Source organism: Eupeodes corollae, chromosome 1 (assembly GCF_945859685.1).
Source record: "Eupeodes corollae chromosome 1, idEupCoro1.1, whole genome shotgun sequence".
Classification (NCBI taxonomy): domain Eukaryota; kingdom Metazoa; phylum Arthropoda; class Insecta; order Diptera; family Syrphidae; genus Eupeodes; species Eupeodes corollae.
In genome coordinates, this window is record NC_079147.1 from 131,744,265 (window position 1) to 131,762,451 (window position 18,187).

At 36.3% G+C, this 18,187-nt stretch overlaps 1 protein-coding gene across 2 annotated transcripts in view; it reads left to right on the forward strand.

Moving 5' to 3' along the window:
* The window catches only part of LOC129942352 (neurofibromin), a 47,589-nt gene that overhangs the window by 19,965 nt on the left and 9,437 nt on the right, over positions 1-18,187 (forward strand). Inside the window, exons 24-28 of one of the 2 annotated variants that reach the window (XM_056051227.1) lie at positions 6,050-6,139; positions 9,718-9,920; positions 10,001-10,187; positions 10,245-10,410; positions 10,720-10,850. In XM_056051227.1, the coding sequence (XP_055907202.1) occupies positions 6,050-6,139; positions 9,718-9,920; positions 10,001-10,187; positions 10,245-10,410; positions 10,720-10,838 (765 nt within the window). In that variant the 3' untranslated portion in view covers positions 10,839-10,850. The remainder of the gene's footprint in view (positions 1-6,049; positions 6,140-9,717; positions 9,921-10,000; positions 10,188-10,244; positions 10,411-10,719; positions 10,851-18,187) is intronic. The other variant, XM_056051229.1, reaches the window with a different exon arrangement.

Consider the following 18,187-nt stretch of genomic DNA (forward strand, 5'->3'; position numbering starts at 1 on the left):
TACATACAGTCCATTGCAATGTATAACCGTGTCTGAAGAAATGCATTTAAATGATTGCAAAGCATTGTGCAAAAGTTGTTGTACCCGTGACATGATGGTTAGTGCGTTGGACTGTCATGCCAGAGGTCTTCGGTTAGATCCCTGCCTATGCCCTCTTAAGTTTTTTTTTTCACGGGTACTGCCTAGAGTAATTCTTGTTTTGAAAAGTGCTTTCTCAAATTTGCCGTTCAGATTCGGCTCAAAGCTGTAGGTCGCCTCCATTCCTGACAACAGTACTTGCACACGGGAATGGCAGTGAGTCCCTAGTTCTCAACGGTCTGTTGCGCCACCTTATTTATTTATTTTACTGTATTTATTATAATAATTATTATAAGTGTTACTTGTATTATTATTATTCAAATTATATGCTCATTTAAAAGAACACTGGCTTCAAAAGCGTTCCACTCAAAATTAAAACAATTTATGATAACTTAAATAATATGTTTCGAGGGACTGTTAGGATACATTGGCAATTCTGCTAATCTATTACTTGAGACTAAAAACCATGGACTAGCGCGTCGGCTCCTTACAATCAATGCGTTCTGGCACTAGGGTACTGTTTCAAAAGGGCTGTGACCGAGCGGGGCCGAGTTGATAGATGGAAGCAGTAGAACCATTTTTGGTGGTGTCAATCTGCACTTGAGAATGGATAGTTGGGATGGATAGTTAGAATTTTTTCTTTATTTAACAAGAAAGGATAACAATATTATAGTTAAGAATTCGGACATGAAAAAATTTGCTTTCTGCCGGATATGACATTTTTAAACAAAAAACATAATAAAATTTAAAGTAGAACTAATTAATAATATTTGCTTATTTACACTTTTGATGATTTTTGATAGAATTTGTATTTGAATATAATTTAAGTTAAAAGTTGACTAAGTCTATGTAATATTTGAATTAATTATTTATAAGGCATAATCATTACCCATAAATATTAAACTATTTAGCTTAATATTAAAATGGGAAGCTGAGGTATTTACCTCTAGTATAACCTTTTGATTTCTTCTAAAATAGAACAATCTGCCATTTAAGATACTTTCAGGTTCTCTTGCGTTGCGTAGTTTACATGTTTGCTAAAGTTCTGTTCTGGGAAGTATAAAATTCAGATTCAGGCTATTTTCATTTCTTTTCACCACTTTTCTTAAATAACCTGAATGCGCTAAACCAGATTCTACATGTATGGCATATGATCGAGCAGAGTTAAGTAAATGGAATAGTAGCTTAAAACTTATTGTAGAAGCGTATTCAGTATTTTTTTAAAAATTATTTTATACTTTTGGATTTTCTAGCGCTTATTTAATTTAATTAAAGATAAAAGATTCGAAACTTTACTGCACTATATCAACTTCATGAGTAATTAAAGCATTGTAAGGCTCTAAAGCTTAGTGCGACAAAAGTACGAGAAATTTATATTTAAAAATAATTAGTATTAATCACAAATTTCCGGGTGTTAGAAATTTCAAAAATCCAAAACATTTTAATATAACTCAACTTGCAAAAATATATACATATTTATTATTAAAAGAGTCAACTGATTTTTTAGATATTATTTTGTGGTTTGAATAATTTTAAAATTCGAATACTTAGTTGGGCCAATACTACACTGCACAGTATTAAGCTACCACGACACTAAAAACGATGTTGTTTTGAAATGAATTTATATCTCATATCACTTATTACCCCATATCTTAATTGTACAAAAAAATATTCAGTTGAAAAAAATCAATGAAAAGAAAATTCTGCTTTTTGTTGTTGGTTGAGGTCCTTTTCCACCTACTGCGCCGTCCCTCGGGATTGGATTCGAAGACCTTCCGGGCTGGAGCGTTGATGTAACTAGTTCAGTGTCGCTGTACAGCTCGTACAGTTCGTCGTTATATCTTCTCCTCGGTTCTTCATCTATGCGTACGGGACCAAAAATCACCCGAAGAATTTTTCTCTCGAAGCATCTTAAGACGCTTTTATTTTTCTTTGACAGGGTCCAGGCCTCAGCGCCATTAAAGGTGAACCGGGATGATGAGTGTCTTTTAGATGGTGACTTAAGATGCTCGAGAGAGGACTTTACTTCTCAATTGCCTTCTAAGTCCAAAGAAGCAGCGATTTGCAAGAGTTATTCTTCGTTTGATTTCAGCGCTGGTGTCGTTGTCTGTGTTAATAGCGGTACCTAGGTAGAGAAAGTTCTTAACTACCTCAAAGTTATAACTGGCCATGGTGACGTTTTGTCCAACACGTTGTTGTTCTGTTTCCTTTTTTGATGATAGCATATACTTGGTCTTGCCCTCATTGACCACTAAACCCATCTTCTTCGCTTCCGGTGCAATGCTCAAAAACGCTCCACTGACATCACGCTTTGATCTTCCAATTATGTCAATATCATCTGCGTATCCGAGTAATTGGATGGACCTTTGGAAGATTGTGCCTCTAGTGTTGACGATTGAGTTTTGCACAATTCTTTCCAAAACGATGTTGAAGAAGTCGCATGACAGTACATGGCCTTGCCTAAAACCTTTTTTGATATCAAATGCATCGGTGAGATCTTTTCCGAGCAGCGTGCATTCTGCATCGTCATTCGGCACAAACGGATAAGTTTGGCAGGGAAGCCAAAACTAGAAATTGCTCTGTAGAGCTTTTCCCAATGGATGCTGTCATACGCGGCTTTAAAATCGATGAAGAGGTGGTGGGTATCGATTTGAAGTTCCTGGGTTTTTTTTTCAAGATCTGCCGTAGTGTGAATATTTGGTCGATAATGGACTTTCCTGGTCTGAAGACACACTGATAAGGACCTATCAGGTTGTTGACGAACGGCGTCAGACGTTCACACAATACGGCAGAGAGGATCTTATATGCAATGTTAAGGAGACTGATGCCTCTGTAGTTGGCATTTTTCTTATGTATCGGGCACACTATGCTGAGATTCCACTCATCGGGCATGCTTTCTTCCGACCATATTTTGCAGATGAGTTGGTGCATGCTTCCTACCAAGTCATCTCCTGCTGCTTTGATTAGTTCGGCATCGATGCCGTCAGCTCCATCAGCTTTGTTTGACTTAAGTTTAGATATAGCTATCTTCACTTCGTCAAGGTCGGGTAGGCGGAATTATTGATCTGCGTCGCCGAGGTTGAGTGGTTCTATCTCCCGCTATATATAATTTGGAGAAGTGGTGTTTCCATATTCTCAGCATAGATTGTGGTTCCACTACGATGTTCCCTTGATCGTTTTAACAGACTTCGGTCCGTGGCTGGTATCCTTGGGAGTTTTTTTTAACGAACCTCATTCCTGTTGTGACATCCCTCTATCTCTTCGATCGCACGCTTCGCATGATCTCTTTTTTTCCATCTAAGAAGCCGGTGTTCCTGTTCTGCTCGTAGATCTCGGGATCAGCTCTAGTTTTTTTGTGCAGCGCGCGCCGTTTTGTATGCCTGTTGTTTCGCTGCGTGCGCTTACCGGCATTCGTCGTCAAACCAGGGGTTTCGCTGTGGTGGCCGTGTGAAACCTAGAACTTCAGAGGCGACATCTCTGATGGCTGCAAGGCAATGTTGCCACTGGTTTTCAATGCTTAATGCAGGCAGTATAGGACTCCTTAAGAGGTTATTAGAGACTCGATCGGAAGAGGGCATGGCAGTCTCTTGCGATTGTAGCCGTCTAACGTCGAATGTTCTCACAGTACTTCCTTATTTTGGCTTGGATCGGGATATCCGTATGCGTACCTTGTCTACAACGAGGTAGTGGTCCGAGTCAACGTTGGCCCCTCGGAATGTTCGGATATCCTGTATACTGGAGAAGTCGATCGCAATGTGGTCAATCTGGCTGACGGTTGATTGATCAGGAGAATTCCATGTCCCCTTGTGGATATTGAGATGTGTGCACTGCATCCTAGCTACCAGAACGTCTCGTCCCGCAGCGAAATCAATCAGCCTGAATCCGTTGTCGGAGGTGGTGTCGTGTAGGCTGTATCTCCCGATTATGCCACCAAATATGTCTTTTTTTCCTAGCTTGGCATTAAAATCTCCTGAGACAATTTTAATGTCACAGCCAGGGCACTGCTCATATGTCTTGTCCAAGAGCTCGAAGAATATGTCTTTGGTGTCTTCATCTTTCTACTCTGTTGGGGCATGCGCGCATATAAGGCTTATGTTAGCGAATTTAGCCTTGATGCGGATTGTCGTGATGCGCTCGCTCACACTGTTGAAACTCAAGACTTTTTTCCTGAGTCTAGTTCCAACAAAAAATCCACACACAAATAGACGCTGTCTTTGTTCTCTGTAGCAGTCGCCGTAGTATACATCGCAGTCTTTTAGTTTGCGTTTGCCCGGTCCATTCCATCGCACTTCTTGGATGGCGGTAATATCTGCCTTGCAGCAGTTTAGAGCTTCCGCTAATTGTTTGCCTGCACGTAGTCTGTTAAGTCTGTAAAGGTATTTTTTAAGTGGCCAGGAATTCACCCCGACGGCACAACCCCCAACCTGAAGGGCCAGATACTTAGTATAACTCCAAGGAAGGGGAGCCGGATAAACCGCTCCTTATAGGCTTGGGCTCCTAAAATGTCGAAGAAGCCATATAAGGTGTTCACTAAGTAGTTCAACCTTACTGGAACTGTAGACGCCACCGTTTATTCCATCTCGAGAATTCGTCCGCTGCCGTCTGGATAAGGAGAGGGGACTTAGTGAAAACACCTCTCCCCCCCTATCTCGTTTGCTGCCCCCAAAAACTTTCCACTGGGGTAAGAACCCAATCTCCAGTTAAGGTACTATGCACCCGATGTTCACCGTGGGGAGGTGAGAGTAGGAGTTGGTAGACAGAAGTGGGTTTTGAGAAAAACCTGTGGACGCTTGTGTCCTCTTGAATGCACATGTCAACCATTTGAACATTTGCAATGCAATCGGGCAATTAAAACTAGGTGTTTCGGAAACCAGAACATTGTCAAGATATAACTTGAAATTGTAATTTTTAAGTAAAATTTCATATCTGATAATGGCACTTAAGTTGTAACATAATAAATAACTAATAAAATGAATCACTTTTTATATGATTTTGAAAGTTTTGTCTTAACAATCTTAGCCCAAGGCTTAAAGAAATCTTATAAGCCTGTAACTGTAGTCTCAAGTCTGAGTCTCAAGACTCAGAATCTTTTTAGATTTATGTCAAGAAACAAGTATTAATAAAGGAAAGATGAACCAATTTTAACAACCAACCATTTTTTATCTGTTAGCTTCACTGGGCACGCCTCCTATGACGTTTAACTCTGATAATTTTCTTTTTCTCAGACCATGAAATTAAGTTTTAAATACTGAATTGTAAGTGGGGCACCTATTTGTGTTTCAATCAGTTCATTAATTATCTTGGGAAAATCCAATTGTCATTTCTAATTTGCCATTCAATTGTAAGAATTATTACATTTTCAAGTAAAGGTTTTCAAAAATGATGGTATACTGTTATAGTGACCATCGGCAGTGTACAATGCACATATCTATATTGCATATAATGCTTATGATAAGAAGCTTACTTTTTTTTATTTTGCTAAACATGGAACACTTATGTTCATGATATAAATTTGATTTGTATTGATTTAAGGCTAAGTCAATGGTTTTTTTCTTTAAAGAAAAACTGCTTAAGAATATTATTGAAATTATGTGTTGTACTATCTACTCTTGAAAGATATAAATAACTAAATTAATTTTTCTTTTCTCTGTTTCGTTCTTAATCTTATTTCGTATGAATGCTGCTTGCATTAAACTATCCTGGGTTTCTAATAAAAAATTATAAACTAAAACATTTTGCTCATTAAATGCATTTAACACTTGAATTCAACATGTTTTATGTTTAACACTTTGCTCCTTATACACGATTATTTTTTGTTTGTCAATAAATGTTAATTAATTTATACTATATTATTAAAAATAATTTTGTATGATAATATGTTGTGCATGCTTATCTTCTATGTATTTTCATTATTTTAATTACAACACATACAATATACATTCTCAAAAAACAAAAAAATATTTAAAAAAAGAATGCACGAGTTTTGTTCAAAACTCAACGATCATTTTCGGTACCAACGACAAAAGATCCAAATAAGTCAAATGGAATCGATGAACGACAGGTATCTTTTTTTCATTAAATAAAGACTTTTTTCTTTAAATAATCACAATAAAAACACTTAGTTGAAGACATCTCCTCTACACTGAGTTTCATTCGTTTAAGTACAATAATTTTTAAATAAACTTTTTTGATTTCTCCATAACCTTACATTCTTACACATGAATTCATTGAGGGTAATATGAAGAAAACCCTTAAGGATGAATTTTTAAATTTTTAAAAGATTTACGTGATTATTAAGTCCTCTTATCAATTTAAGTTATAAAATCAACGTTAGTTTGTATGTCATCCATTAAATACACATAGGGCAGGTTCAGACGACATAAGGGACTTGAAAGTAAGGCAAGTTTCTGGTATCTGATTGGCCAGCTGTCATACAATTACTGATTCCAATTAAGGCAAATTAAATGAAAAGTTCACTGAAAAGTTAGTCTCAAAAATCTACCTAACTATCATGTCAGGTCTACTTCTGTCAAAATGGCAGTTGATCATGTCTTTTCATTCAACTTAAAGCTGAACTTTATTACCCAATGATTTTCTGCACAACTTCATTTAATATATTTTCTAAAAAGGTTCCTTGCCAAATTTAGAAAATAAATAAGTGTATTTAGTAATAAGACGTAAGTAATATATCTGAGGAATGGTTTGTAGACAGTAATGTGTTTGGTAGTAGTAAAAGTAGAGGTTTGTGAAGTAAAGTTCTGAATTTAAAATTCATGACACTTGTAAACTAACAAGTTGCCTTAGTCAAAATGTACGTTCAAAGAATGAAGTTGATTTCAAATGAAGTCCCTTATGTTGTCTGGACCCGCCGATAGACTATTATGGTGTTGGAGTGACAAATTTAAAATTGTTACGGGTGTTTTTTTATACGTGTAGTTTTTAAGGAAGAAATTGAGCAAAGCTCCAATTGTTGCATGCAATGGAGGGTGGACTCATTAGTGTCTTCTTCGCTCCACAGCATCATTAATATCTTCGGTGCACCCTGCACGGCGTCTATGAGGATACGCATTGTCAATTAGATTCAACGTGGTGCTAAACCGATCCATCGCGCCAACCGAACCATTATTTTGGTGATAAATTGCACGATTTGCAACGTTGTACAGGAGTTAATCTATTCATTTTGAAATTTCAAAAATTATTGTCCATTCGCTCTAGGTACACGACCCAGCCATCTATCTAAATCGTTTGACTTTATTTCTTTTAATGAGGTCAGTTTTGTTGTACAACGCATACAGTCCGTCGTTGTATCCTCCACTCTCCATCTATGCAGGCGAGACCAAAAATCACCCTACGAATTTTTCTCTCGAAATATCCTACCATGCTCCCTTTCTTTAACAGGGTCCAGGCCTCATAAATTATAACCGTGATGATGAGTGTCTTATAAATGGTGACTTTAGATGCTCGAGAGACGACTTTACTACTCAATTGACTTCTAAGTCAAAAGAAGCAGCAATTTGTAAGAGTTATTCTTTATTTAATTTCAGCACTGTGTCAATATCGTCGGTGTATCCGAGTAATTGGATGACTGTTTTTAATATTTGTTGAGTTTTGCACAATTCTTTCCAAAATGATGTTGAGAAAGTCGCATGTCAGTACATCGTCTTGTCTTAAACCTTATTTGGCATCAAATGCATCGGTGAGATCTTTTCCGACCTTGATAGAGAAGCGTGATTAAAAGAACCTCCAGATCCATCCCTTCATCGTTGTTCTGTACAAACGGATAACTTTGACAGGGATGCTAAAACTAGACATTGCTCTAGTTGCTGTCATACTCGATAAAGAGATAGGGGATATCGATTTGAAGTTTCTGGTTTCTTTTTTCCAAGATCTGTTATAATGTGAATATTTGGTCAATGGTGAACTTGTTGTCGACGAACGGCATCAATCGTTCACATAATTGGGCAAAAAGGATCTTATGCCTATGTAGTTGGCGCAATTTGGAGGGTATCCTTTCTTGTGTATTGGGCAAACTATGCTTAGATTCCACTCATCTGGCATGCATATTTTCGACCATATTTAACAGCAGAGTTGTTGCATACCTCCTGCTGGTTGAATAATTCGGCCTTTCAATTTTCTCAGCATAGACTGCGGTTCTACTATGATGTTCCCCTTATCGTCTTTACAGGCTTCGTGGCTGGTACCTTTAGGAAGTTTTTCTTACCTTTTGGTAAAATTTACCAACTTCATTTTCGTTATAGCATCCCTCTATATCGTCGATCGCGCGCTTATCATGCTCCGTTTTTTTCATTTAGGAAGCCGATGCTCCTCCTTAAGAGGTTACTAGAGACTCGATCGGAAAAGGACATGTCAGTCTCTTTCGCAGTACTTCCTTGTTTTGGCTTGGATGGGGATATAATTTGGCTACAACGAGGTAGTGTTCTGATTCAATGTTGGTCCCCACAAATATTCAGACTTCCTGTATACTGGAGGAATGTCGTGCGTCGATCGCAATGTGATCAATCTGGTTGACAGTTAACTAATTAGGAGATTTCCATGTCACCTTGTGGATATCAAGATGTGTAAACTATGTGTTAGCTACCAAAACCGTCTCGCCCAGCAAAATCGATCAGCCAATCTACAAAGGCAATTTTAATTTCATAGCCAGGGAACTGCTCATATGTCTTGTCCAAGAGCTCGAAAAATATGTCTTTGGTGTCTTCATCTTTCTCCTCTGTTGGAGAATGGGCGCATATGAGGCTTATGTGGCTAATTTAGACTTGTTTGAGATTGTCGTGGTGCGCACTCTCACACTGTTGAAACTCAAGAATTTTTGATTGTGTCTAGTTCCAACAAGAAATCCGAACCCAAATAGTCACTGCCTTTGTCCCTGACAGTAGTCGCCGTAGTATACATCGCAGTCTTAAAATTTTCGTTTAGACCAGGGTCCATCTGATCACACTTCTTGGATGGCGGTTATATCTGTCTTACAGCAGTTTGGGCCTTCTGCCAACTATTCGGCTGCACGTGATTTATTAAGGGGCCTAACATTCCACGTCCAGATTACTCTATTTTTCTCCCACTATTTCTCTATATATTTACCTCTTTTTTTTAAAGTACCCGCTTTGATTAAGATATTTATTGATTAAAATTTCGGTTTGAGATTTATTTTAACAAATAAATTAAAGTAATTTTTTTTCCCAAAAATAAAAGGTAAATCTTTAATCCCTTTCGCTGATATTAAATCAAAAATAGTTAATTAACTTCAAGTTCAAACCTTTAAAGTTGATAAAGTAAAGAATTTGTTATTAAATCTAGAGAATCTTTTATGTTTACTGTAAAAAAATACTTTTCTATCAAAAAATCCCTAAAGAGATAATTTGAATGAAATTACTATTTTTATTTCAAAAAATTATTTTTAATCTCTAACCTTTAAAAAACGATAACCTAATTAACAAACACTTAAAAAAAAAAAACAAAATGTACAGCAAAAAAAAAGAACGTTGCACAAAACATTAGCATGGTAGCAAAGTTATCAAATTAAGTAAGTTAATGTACATATGTTGTTTATCATATTTATTAAATTAAATAAATAACATTATATCACATTTTTTAATTAAAACTGTTTTTTCTTTTTTATAGGAACGCGGCTCGCGTTCGTCAGTATCCAATGAATCAAATGTTCTACTTGACCCTGAAGTCCTTCCTGATTTATCAATACAAGCACTTGTGTTAACTGTTCTTGCAACCCTAGTAAAGTATTCCACCAATGAAAGCGAAACGAGAGTTCTTTATCAATACCTCGCGGAAGGATCTGTTGTATTTCCAAAAGTGTTCCCAGTCATGTAAATTTATAATTATAATACACAATTTATAAATGAAAATTTTTAAAATTTTTCCTATTATATTCTTTTGTTTTGTTTAGCCACTCCTTGCTTGATCAGAAAATAAACAACATTCTGTCCATGTCCCATGATCAAGTTGTCCTTAACTCTGTGCAAAATATTATACAAAATATGCTCGCCAGCGAGGACCCATCGCAGCAGCAACTACATTTCCTTCAAAGCTGTGGCTTTGGTGGATTGTGGCGATTTGCCGGACCGTTTACCAAAGTTTGTTAAAAAAATATATATATTTTAACAACTATTATCTGTTTACTTTTGTTTTAGTACAATATGATGGGAGAATCATCAGAGCTTTTCGTAAATTGCCTTGAAGCAATGGTTGAAACTTGCCTACCTGGAGATGAAACAACCCCAGTACCACCATCCCCACGACAGTATAACTTAAGTTCGAGTTTAAGCAGCTTGACTTTAGGGTCACCTACAGATAAAGGTTTTTATGAAACTAATTTCTGAACAATCTAGAAAAAACTTGGTTCATAGATATCCACCACCACATTATTGCATCAACAATCATAACCATTACACTCTCATTAGAATCTTATTGGAAAATTTTTGAAAAATTTAATAATAATTTTTTTTTCCATTTTCCCTTACTAAAAAAATAAAAATAACAACAACATCAACAACAATTCACAATGATGCATTTAAACACTACCAACCAATAATTTTGAAATGTCCCATATAATTTTGTTTATATGTATGCGCTGTGTATACATAAATGTATATGCAATCCATTAAGCTTTTTCAACAGAGTCACTAGACTATGATAATTTTGGCGGCAGTGTTAGCTCTCTACGGCGTGCATCCTGCAGCAAACCACGCATCAAACATCGATTAACCGATAGTCCTTCTAAATGAGAGCTTCTGAAGGTTGCAAACATTATTATAATTAGAACAATTAATTGTTAAGATCTTTTTCATTTTTATTTGTGTTTATTTTGAGCTGCATCAAGAAGAATTTAAAATTATAATAATAAATTTAAGCCGATAGTTTTGATTAAGAAACCACCTAAAACTAACATATTTTGTTTTGAGTTTTAACTAAAATATACAATATTGATTAGCAACTAACTTTGCAGTAGAATTTTAAGCATTTTCTAATAATATGTTAAGTTTGGTACATGTCTTTATATAGTTTGGATAACACGAATTTCGATTTGCTTAAAAGATTCCTGTCGCTATCGCCAATACGACCATTCGTTATAATTCAACGATTTATGAATTATAAATTTTGTCGAATTGAAGTTATTGCAATGCTATTAAAAGATTCTTGCATAAGGTAGTCAAATATAATATATTACATAATTTCATCATCCTGATGCACAGACCGCTATCTTAAGTATGGTTTCACACGCTGACTTCTACCCATGGAATTTGCCTTAAGAACTTCCCAAGACTTTCTATGACATGAACATGGCCTTGTCTTTTAGAAATCATACTTAGATTTCTTGATTTAAAGAGCGCTGAAAGATTGTAGTAAAGGAGAATGGGTACTTTTGTATGGGCCGTGGTTCCCGTTCCAATAGTAATGAGTCGCATATCATTACAATAACAGCAATAATATTGTTATCTATTACTATGTTCGTTGTTGCTGATTATTATGTAACAATAATATATTTTGGGCCTTAGTGAAGGAGCCGTACATCAGTATGGATGCCATTATCTGAGAGGCCATTATCCAGGGCATTTTCTCTGTTAATCTGTGTATGAGTCAAAAGTGGAACATTAAAACAAACTCGCTCTGATGACGCTCAGGTTTGTTGTGGAATTTTTCTGTGCGAGCTTAAGGTCCCAAAAAAGGTTATGTTGTATTAAGTTTTATGTAAGAGGACAGCTGGCTACTCAAGCACTTTTTAACAGTTTTTCTAGAATCGAATAAAAAATAGACTTTCTTGGCTCAATCATACTCATATTAATGATTCAAAACCTTAAAGAGACATATTTATACGACTTTGTTTAAATATATGATACGGTAGGACCTACTAGTAAAATCAATCTTGTGTAGTAACATATGTCAACGTTTAAAGCGGGTATCAGAGTCAAGTTGTGTCGCAGTGGTCAGAGATGAAAATAAAAGAGTAACACAGAGAAATATTTAACAGGAGCAAAACGTCATCACGAGCGCAATACGAACGAGAGACTCACTGAACGGATGACTGCCATATATTTGGGGCGCACAAAGTCTAAACGTTTGAAAAGTGATAAACACAAAAAAATAGCAATTATTAGTTCTTTTACGATAATATTGTGATCATTCTATAGTAATATCTATACAAACCCATTTAAATTATAAAACACGTAGGTCTATTGGAGCGGGGACCAAAATACCTATTTTCATTTGTTGGGGTAGTCTTTTTAAATTTAAACAGTTTTAGTTTACGGTACTAAGCCAAGGAGTTTACAATATTTTGTTTAATAAAATTATTACCCATTGTGTTATAAACTCTTTTGTCTATACACGTATGAACCTATAATTCGTTCTTGTAGGAGGGTATGTTATATGCAGATGAACACAACTTGATATGTTTATAATCACGGAACGTTATGACATTTCCCTTATGCATGGGCGTACGCATAATTTGACAGTTTTCTAAAAATTATTCATGCTACTATGCTTTCACTATAATATCACACACCCAATCCCTCTTCTTATTAGAAGTCCTTTTAAATTACAATAGAATCTTTGTATAGTAGTACCCGTGGCATGATGGTTAGTGCGTTGGACTGTTATTGAATTAACAGGGCCGGATTCGATTCTTGTCACTACTAGGGCATAACACTGGTAGTGGCGTGTATCGAATAGCATTCTGTGGTTCAACTCGGTAATATTTTTCTTATAGTCTTCGTCATTTTGGTTTTTGTGTTTCTTTTATTTGCAATGGCTGGAAATTTCAGGGTAGATTATTGTAATATTCGTGGGCTTAGATCGAATTTTTTTTCTGTGTACTCCCATACTGTTTTAAACAGGCCAGCTGTATTGGCACTAAGTGAAACCCAAGTGGGTGAGTATTCCGATCCCACTGAATTCTTTATTCAAGGGTATAACTTGGTGCCATTATTCTTTTCCCACCATGGTCTCGCCATTTACATTAGGAATGATGTTGCTCATCAGTTTTTGCTACAATATGGTCCCTGCACAAATTCTTTTTTCAATTTTATGTGGTTTAAATTTTCCGTGAACAAGCAAATCATTCACTATTGCTTCCTTTATCGAAGCCCAAATCTAGACAGAGTATCAACTTCTCGTGAATTTGATGCTTTGTCTGATTCCATCCAAAGAATTGTTTCGTCCTATCCTCGTACTGAAATCGATGTTACGGGCGATTTCAATGTACACAATTCTTCATGGCTTCAACATTCGGGCCAGTCAACACCAGAAGGAGTGTGTGCTGAGATCTTCGCTGAGTTAAACCACCTAACTCAGCTGGGTAACGAGCCCACTCGAATATCGGACGTGGTAGGTCGAGCAGAAAACACTCTTGACTTGTTTCTTACCTCTGACCCTGGTAAGTACACTATTAGTGTCCTATCTCCTCTAGGCACATCTGACCATTGTGTCATATCAGCAAATTTCTCGTGTAAAAACTCTCCAGTTAAAGAAAGAGCTCCTAAGAGAACCGTTTGGCAATACGAGAAAGCCAACTGGGACGGTCTCAATAATTACTTCAGGATCTTTAACTGGTCACTATGCTTCCTCGATAGTGACGTTGACGCCAGCGCTGATATGATCACAAGTTTGATTCTCCTGGGAATGAGAACTTTTATCCCGAATAGGGTTAAAAGCATCAGACCTAAGGAAAACGCATGGTTCGATGCGAGCTGTAAAGAGGTTATTAGGGTTAAAGAGGTAAGTTTCCGTTGTTTTAAAGCCAATCCAACTGAGTAATAAGTTCAAGCAAGCCAGGAAGCCCTGCAACGCCCATATTCGACGGACCAAATTTTTACATGACCAAAAATTACGACAAAAAATACTGCAATGTCCCAAAAGCAGTAAAAATGTTTGGTCATTTGTAAAAAATATGAAGAATTCTTTCTCTTCCTCGGTTCCTACGCTCGTTGTGAATGACACTCCATTTGTTAGCTCCTTAGAGAAAGCAAATCTCTTTGCTAGGCAGCTCGCCGCCAATTCAACTCTGCCAGTGAGTGTTTTGACTCCGCCTGTACTTGAGCGAGTTAATGATTCTATGGGGCAAATCTTTTTTCGCACTCGTACCGTAGCGAGGGTCCTAAAAGATCTTAACATACACAAATCTGCTGGTCCGGATGGTATCCCCGCTATTGTTCTGAAGAGGTGTTCTTCATCGCTGGCAAAACCACTGCGTAAGCTTTTTCATCTGTCCTACTCCTCAGGTCTCGTTCCGAGCGGATGGAAAACCGCTTTTGTCCAGCCTATTCCCAAAAAAGGCGAATCTTCCTCACCGTCTAATTATCGACCGATTGCACTTACGTCCCTTCTTTCCAAGGTCATGGAAACGCTGATTAATTATCAGCTCAAGAAATATCTCGAAGAACGGAAGCTTCTTAATGACCGACAGTATGGCTTTCGTAGCAATAGGTCCACTGGTGATCTCATGGTTCATCTCACCGAACAGTGGAACAAATCTTTACATGGCTTTGGAGAAAGTAAGATTATTGCACTAGATATTTCAAAAGCATTTGATAGGGTTTGGCATCAGGCTCTCTTATCGAAAATGCGTGCTTTCGGTTTGCATGAATCCCTCCTTCATTGGATTAGTAATTACCTTTCGAATCGTTCAATACAAGTTGTATTGGATGGATTCAAGTCTGAAAACCACAAAATAAATGCTGGTGTGCCCCAGGGCTCTGTTCTATCTCCAACACTCTTTCTCATTTTTATTAATGATCTCCTGTCTGCAACATCTAATCCAATACATTGTTTCGCTGACGATAGTACTCTTAGCTTTTCATATTCGTTTTCAGATTCACACCACTCTTCTTCGGATGTGGAACTGCAACGACAAAATATGATAAGCTCATTAAATTCCGACCTAAACAGCATTGTACAATGGGGAATAAGAAACCGCGTGGAATTTAATGCTTCGAAAACGCAATGCTGTCTTGTATCGTTAAAGCGAAATAAACCCCCTGCCATTATCCATAAATGGCACTTGCATCGAGGAAACTGAACATCTGGATATTCTTGGTATGTGTATCACCAACTACCTTTTGTGGAACGATCACATACGCGATGTCGCCAAAAATGCCGCAAGATGTTTGGGTTTTCTAAGGCGATGCAAAAAGTTTTTCTCCCCCTCTGATCTGGCTGTTATTTACAAGTCTTATACACGTCCAAAGCTTGAGTATAACTCCCATATCTGGGCTGGTGCTCCTGCAACTTACTTAAGCCTCTTGGATAGTATTGAACGTAGAGCATTTAGATTGATTGGTGATATTACCATCATAAGATCATTTACGTCACTTGAACATCGTCGAAATGTTTCTTGTCTCACCCTGTTTTACCGTTATTTTAATGGTTTATGCTCTAGAGAAATAGCCAGCTGCATTCCTCCCCTTAAACAGTTCAACCGTAATACTCGCGCTTCTAGGAATGCTCATCAATATACCCTCGAGCCCATCTTCGGTCGTACTGTCAAGTATAGAGATTCGTTCTTTAGCCGTACTATGCGAATGTGGAATGCCTTACCACACTCTGTCTTTCCCAGCTATTGCAATATTCAGGAATTCAAAACCAATGTGCACCGACATCTCCTTTCAACCCCTCTCTCCCTTTCCTAGTGCTCACACTGTGTCTACATAATAAGGGTAATATATCCCCTTGAGTGTCCGCTTATTATAAAAAAAGAGGTCTTGGGTTTGATCCCTGCCTGTGCCACCTAAAATTTTATTTACGGGTACTGCCTTTTGCGAGAAATTGACAAATTCTCCAAGAGTAATTCTCGTCATGAAAAAGTGCTTTCTCGGATAAGCCGTTCGGATTCGGCATATAACTGTAGGTCCCCTCCATCCCTGCAATTACTCGCACACAGAAATGGTTGAAAGTTGTAAGTCACTAAGCCCTGGTTCATTACTAACCTTGTTTATTACATATAAAATAGTCAGAGTTATAAAGAAAACACATTTGAAACTAACTGAAGAGAACGACATGTTGATTCTATAAGAACCATAATTTAACGCTTATGAACTCATTTAAAGATTAAAAAAAAAAATAAAAAAAAAGATTTGGATTTACTGTATTTGCTGTCGTTTTTGAAAAAAAAAATGTTAAAAGTAATAGAAATCAAAAAAAAAAATATAAAATAAAAAATATATTTTACAGATAGAAGCGGCTTTGATATTAAAATAATTCCATTAAAAAAAGCTAAACATTGAAAACGAAATTATTTGGAATCATTATTCTCGGCTTAAAGAATTTTTATTATTTTATTTTCTAAATGCAGTGTACCACAGAAGCAACAAGTTATAAAAATAATCTTTTTGTATTTATCAAAATAATCATCACTTTTCTTGTAATGCTGTAAGCTACATTTTGATTCTAGAGCACAAATATATTTTAATAGATTGAATGTTATATACATATGAAATTTATTGAGATTCAAATAAGCCATACCATTTATGAAAATTTTGAATTTCGCGATATTAATAAAAATTGTAAAATTCAATACTAATAGAAATACATAATGTAGTATGCATGATTGACAATTAAAAAAATTCACTAAGAAACTAAAACAAGAATAGTTTCTAAAATATCATTTAAAAACTGCTAATTCAAATTAAATTGCTCTTATATGAGGCCTTGAGAGCAATAGTAGCATTACCTCAATATCGGGTTTAATTTTTGTAAACATGGTTTTTTATTTATATGTTCAATCGTATACGTTACGCAACTTATGCATTCAAGGCCTCATATTATCATTCAAATGTACATTAAGAACAATTTTCATATTTAGTGTAAAATATATATTTTGATTGTTGTTTGAAATTTTTGTTGATTGTCAGTTGATCAGTTATCGGTTAAAACAGTTGATTTAATATTATTTTTATTATTGATATTTCTGGCAGATTTTTTGAAAAGAATAATTTTTTAAAATAATTACCTAAATAATCCATTAACTACAGGGTTATCCATTTTGCGGTTTCAAAATTAAACGTAAAATATTTTGTATTATAGAGTTTGAACATTGACATTATGTGAAAAGCACTACATCATTTAAATGACCATACTTCGAATTGTACTGAGGCATAACTTGACCAATGTTAGTTTTTAAGTGCTTAAGAGTTTAACACGGTAAAAAGTCTAGCCTTGTCAAATCGCGTGGCAGTTGATATCGCCACGGCCAAATAATGTCTCTTGCAATAAAGCCATATTTGCTCGAGTTGTGTGGCATGTGACACTGTCTTGTTGAAACCAAATATTCTTCAAGTCGTATTCTTCAATAACAGGAAAAAACAATCGTTTATAATATGCCTATAACGCTCCGAATTGACGGGTACAGTCGTTTTATCGTCGTTTTCGAAGAAGTAAGGTCCAATCACACCTTCTGACCAAAGAGCGCATTAAACAGTGACTGTTTGTAGATATAATTTCCTCTTTTCAGTTACTTGAGGATTATCAGAAACGACGTATCTACGATGTTGTTGTGTGAACTCGACTTTATATGGGTGTAGGTGTAGATCCAAATGCAAAATTCGCTAAAATGTGCCGTAAGACAGTCCTAATTCCTGAGAACGATGAGGAATCGAAACATCCGGGTCTTCTTCTTCGGGCAACACTTTCACTTACAGCGGCAATATTTTCAGTGGCACGAGCGAAACGATGATCAGTAACCAATCCATTTTTTTTTTTCAATATTTTTCACCATTTTGCCAATTGTTTGGGTAGTTGGAAGATTATGTAAACTATAATCTCCACTTAAAGCACAATATGTGCTATATACATTGTGCGATAGTTAAGCGATCCATTTTCGTAAATGTTAGACTTTTAACTAAAAAAAATGGTTCAACAACTTCGTTTGACAGATGTGGAATTCTACCTCTATTCTTTCGAAACCGCAATATAGATAGCCCGTTATATACATCAGACCATGCATTAAATCCGGTAGACATGAGTTTTTGTTCACTTAAATTACAGAAAAGATTTTTCACAATTATGTGTCTAACCGTTGTTTTCAAGTCTTTGATTTTGAAAGTCAACTCACTTTTCTGAAAAATTGTCCCTTTCGCGTAAC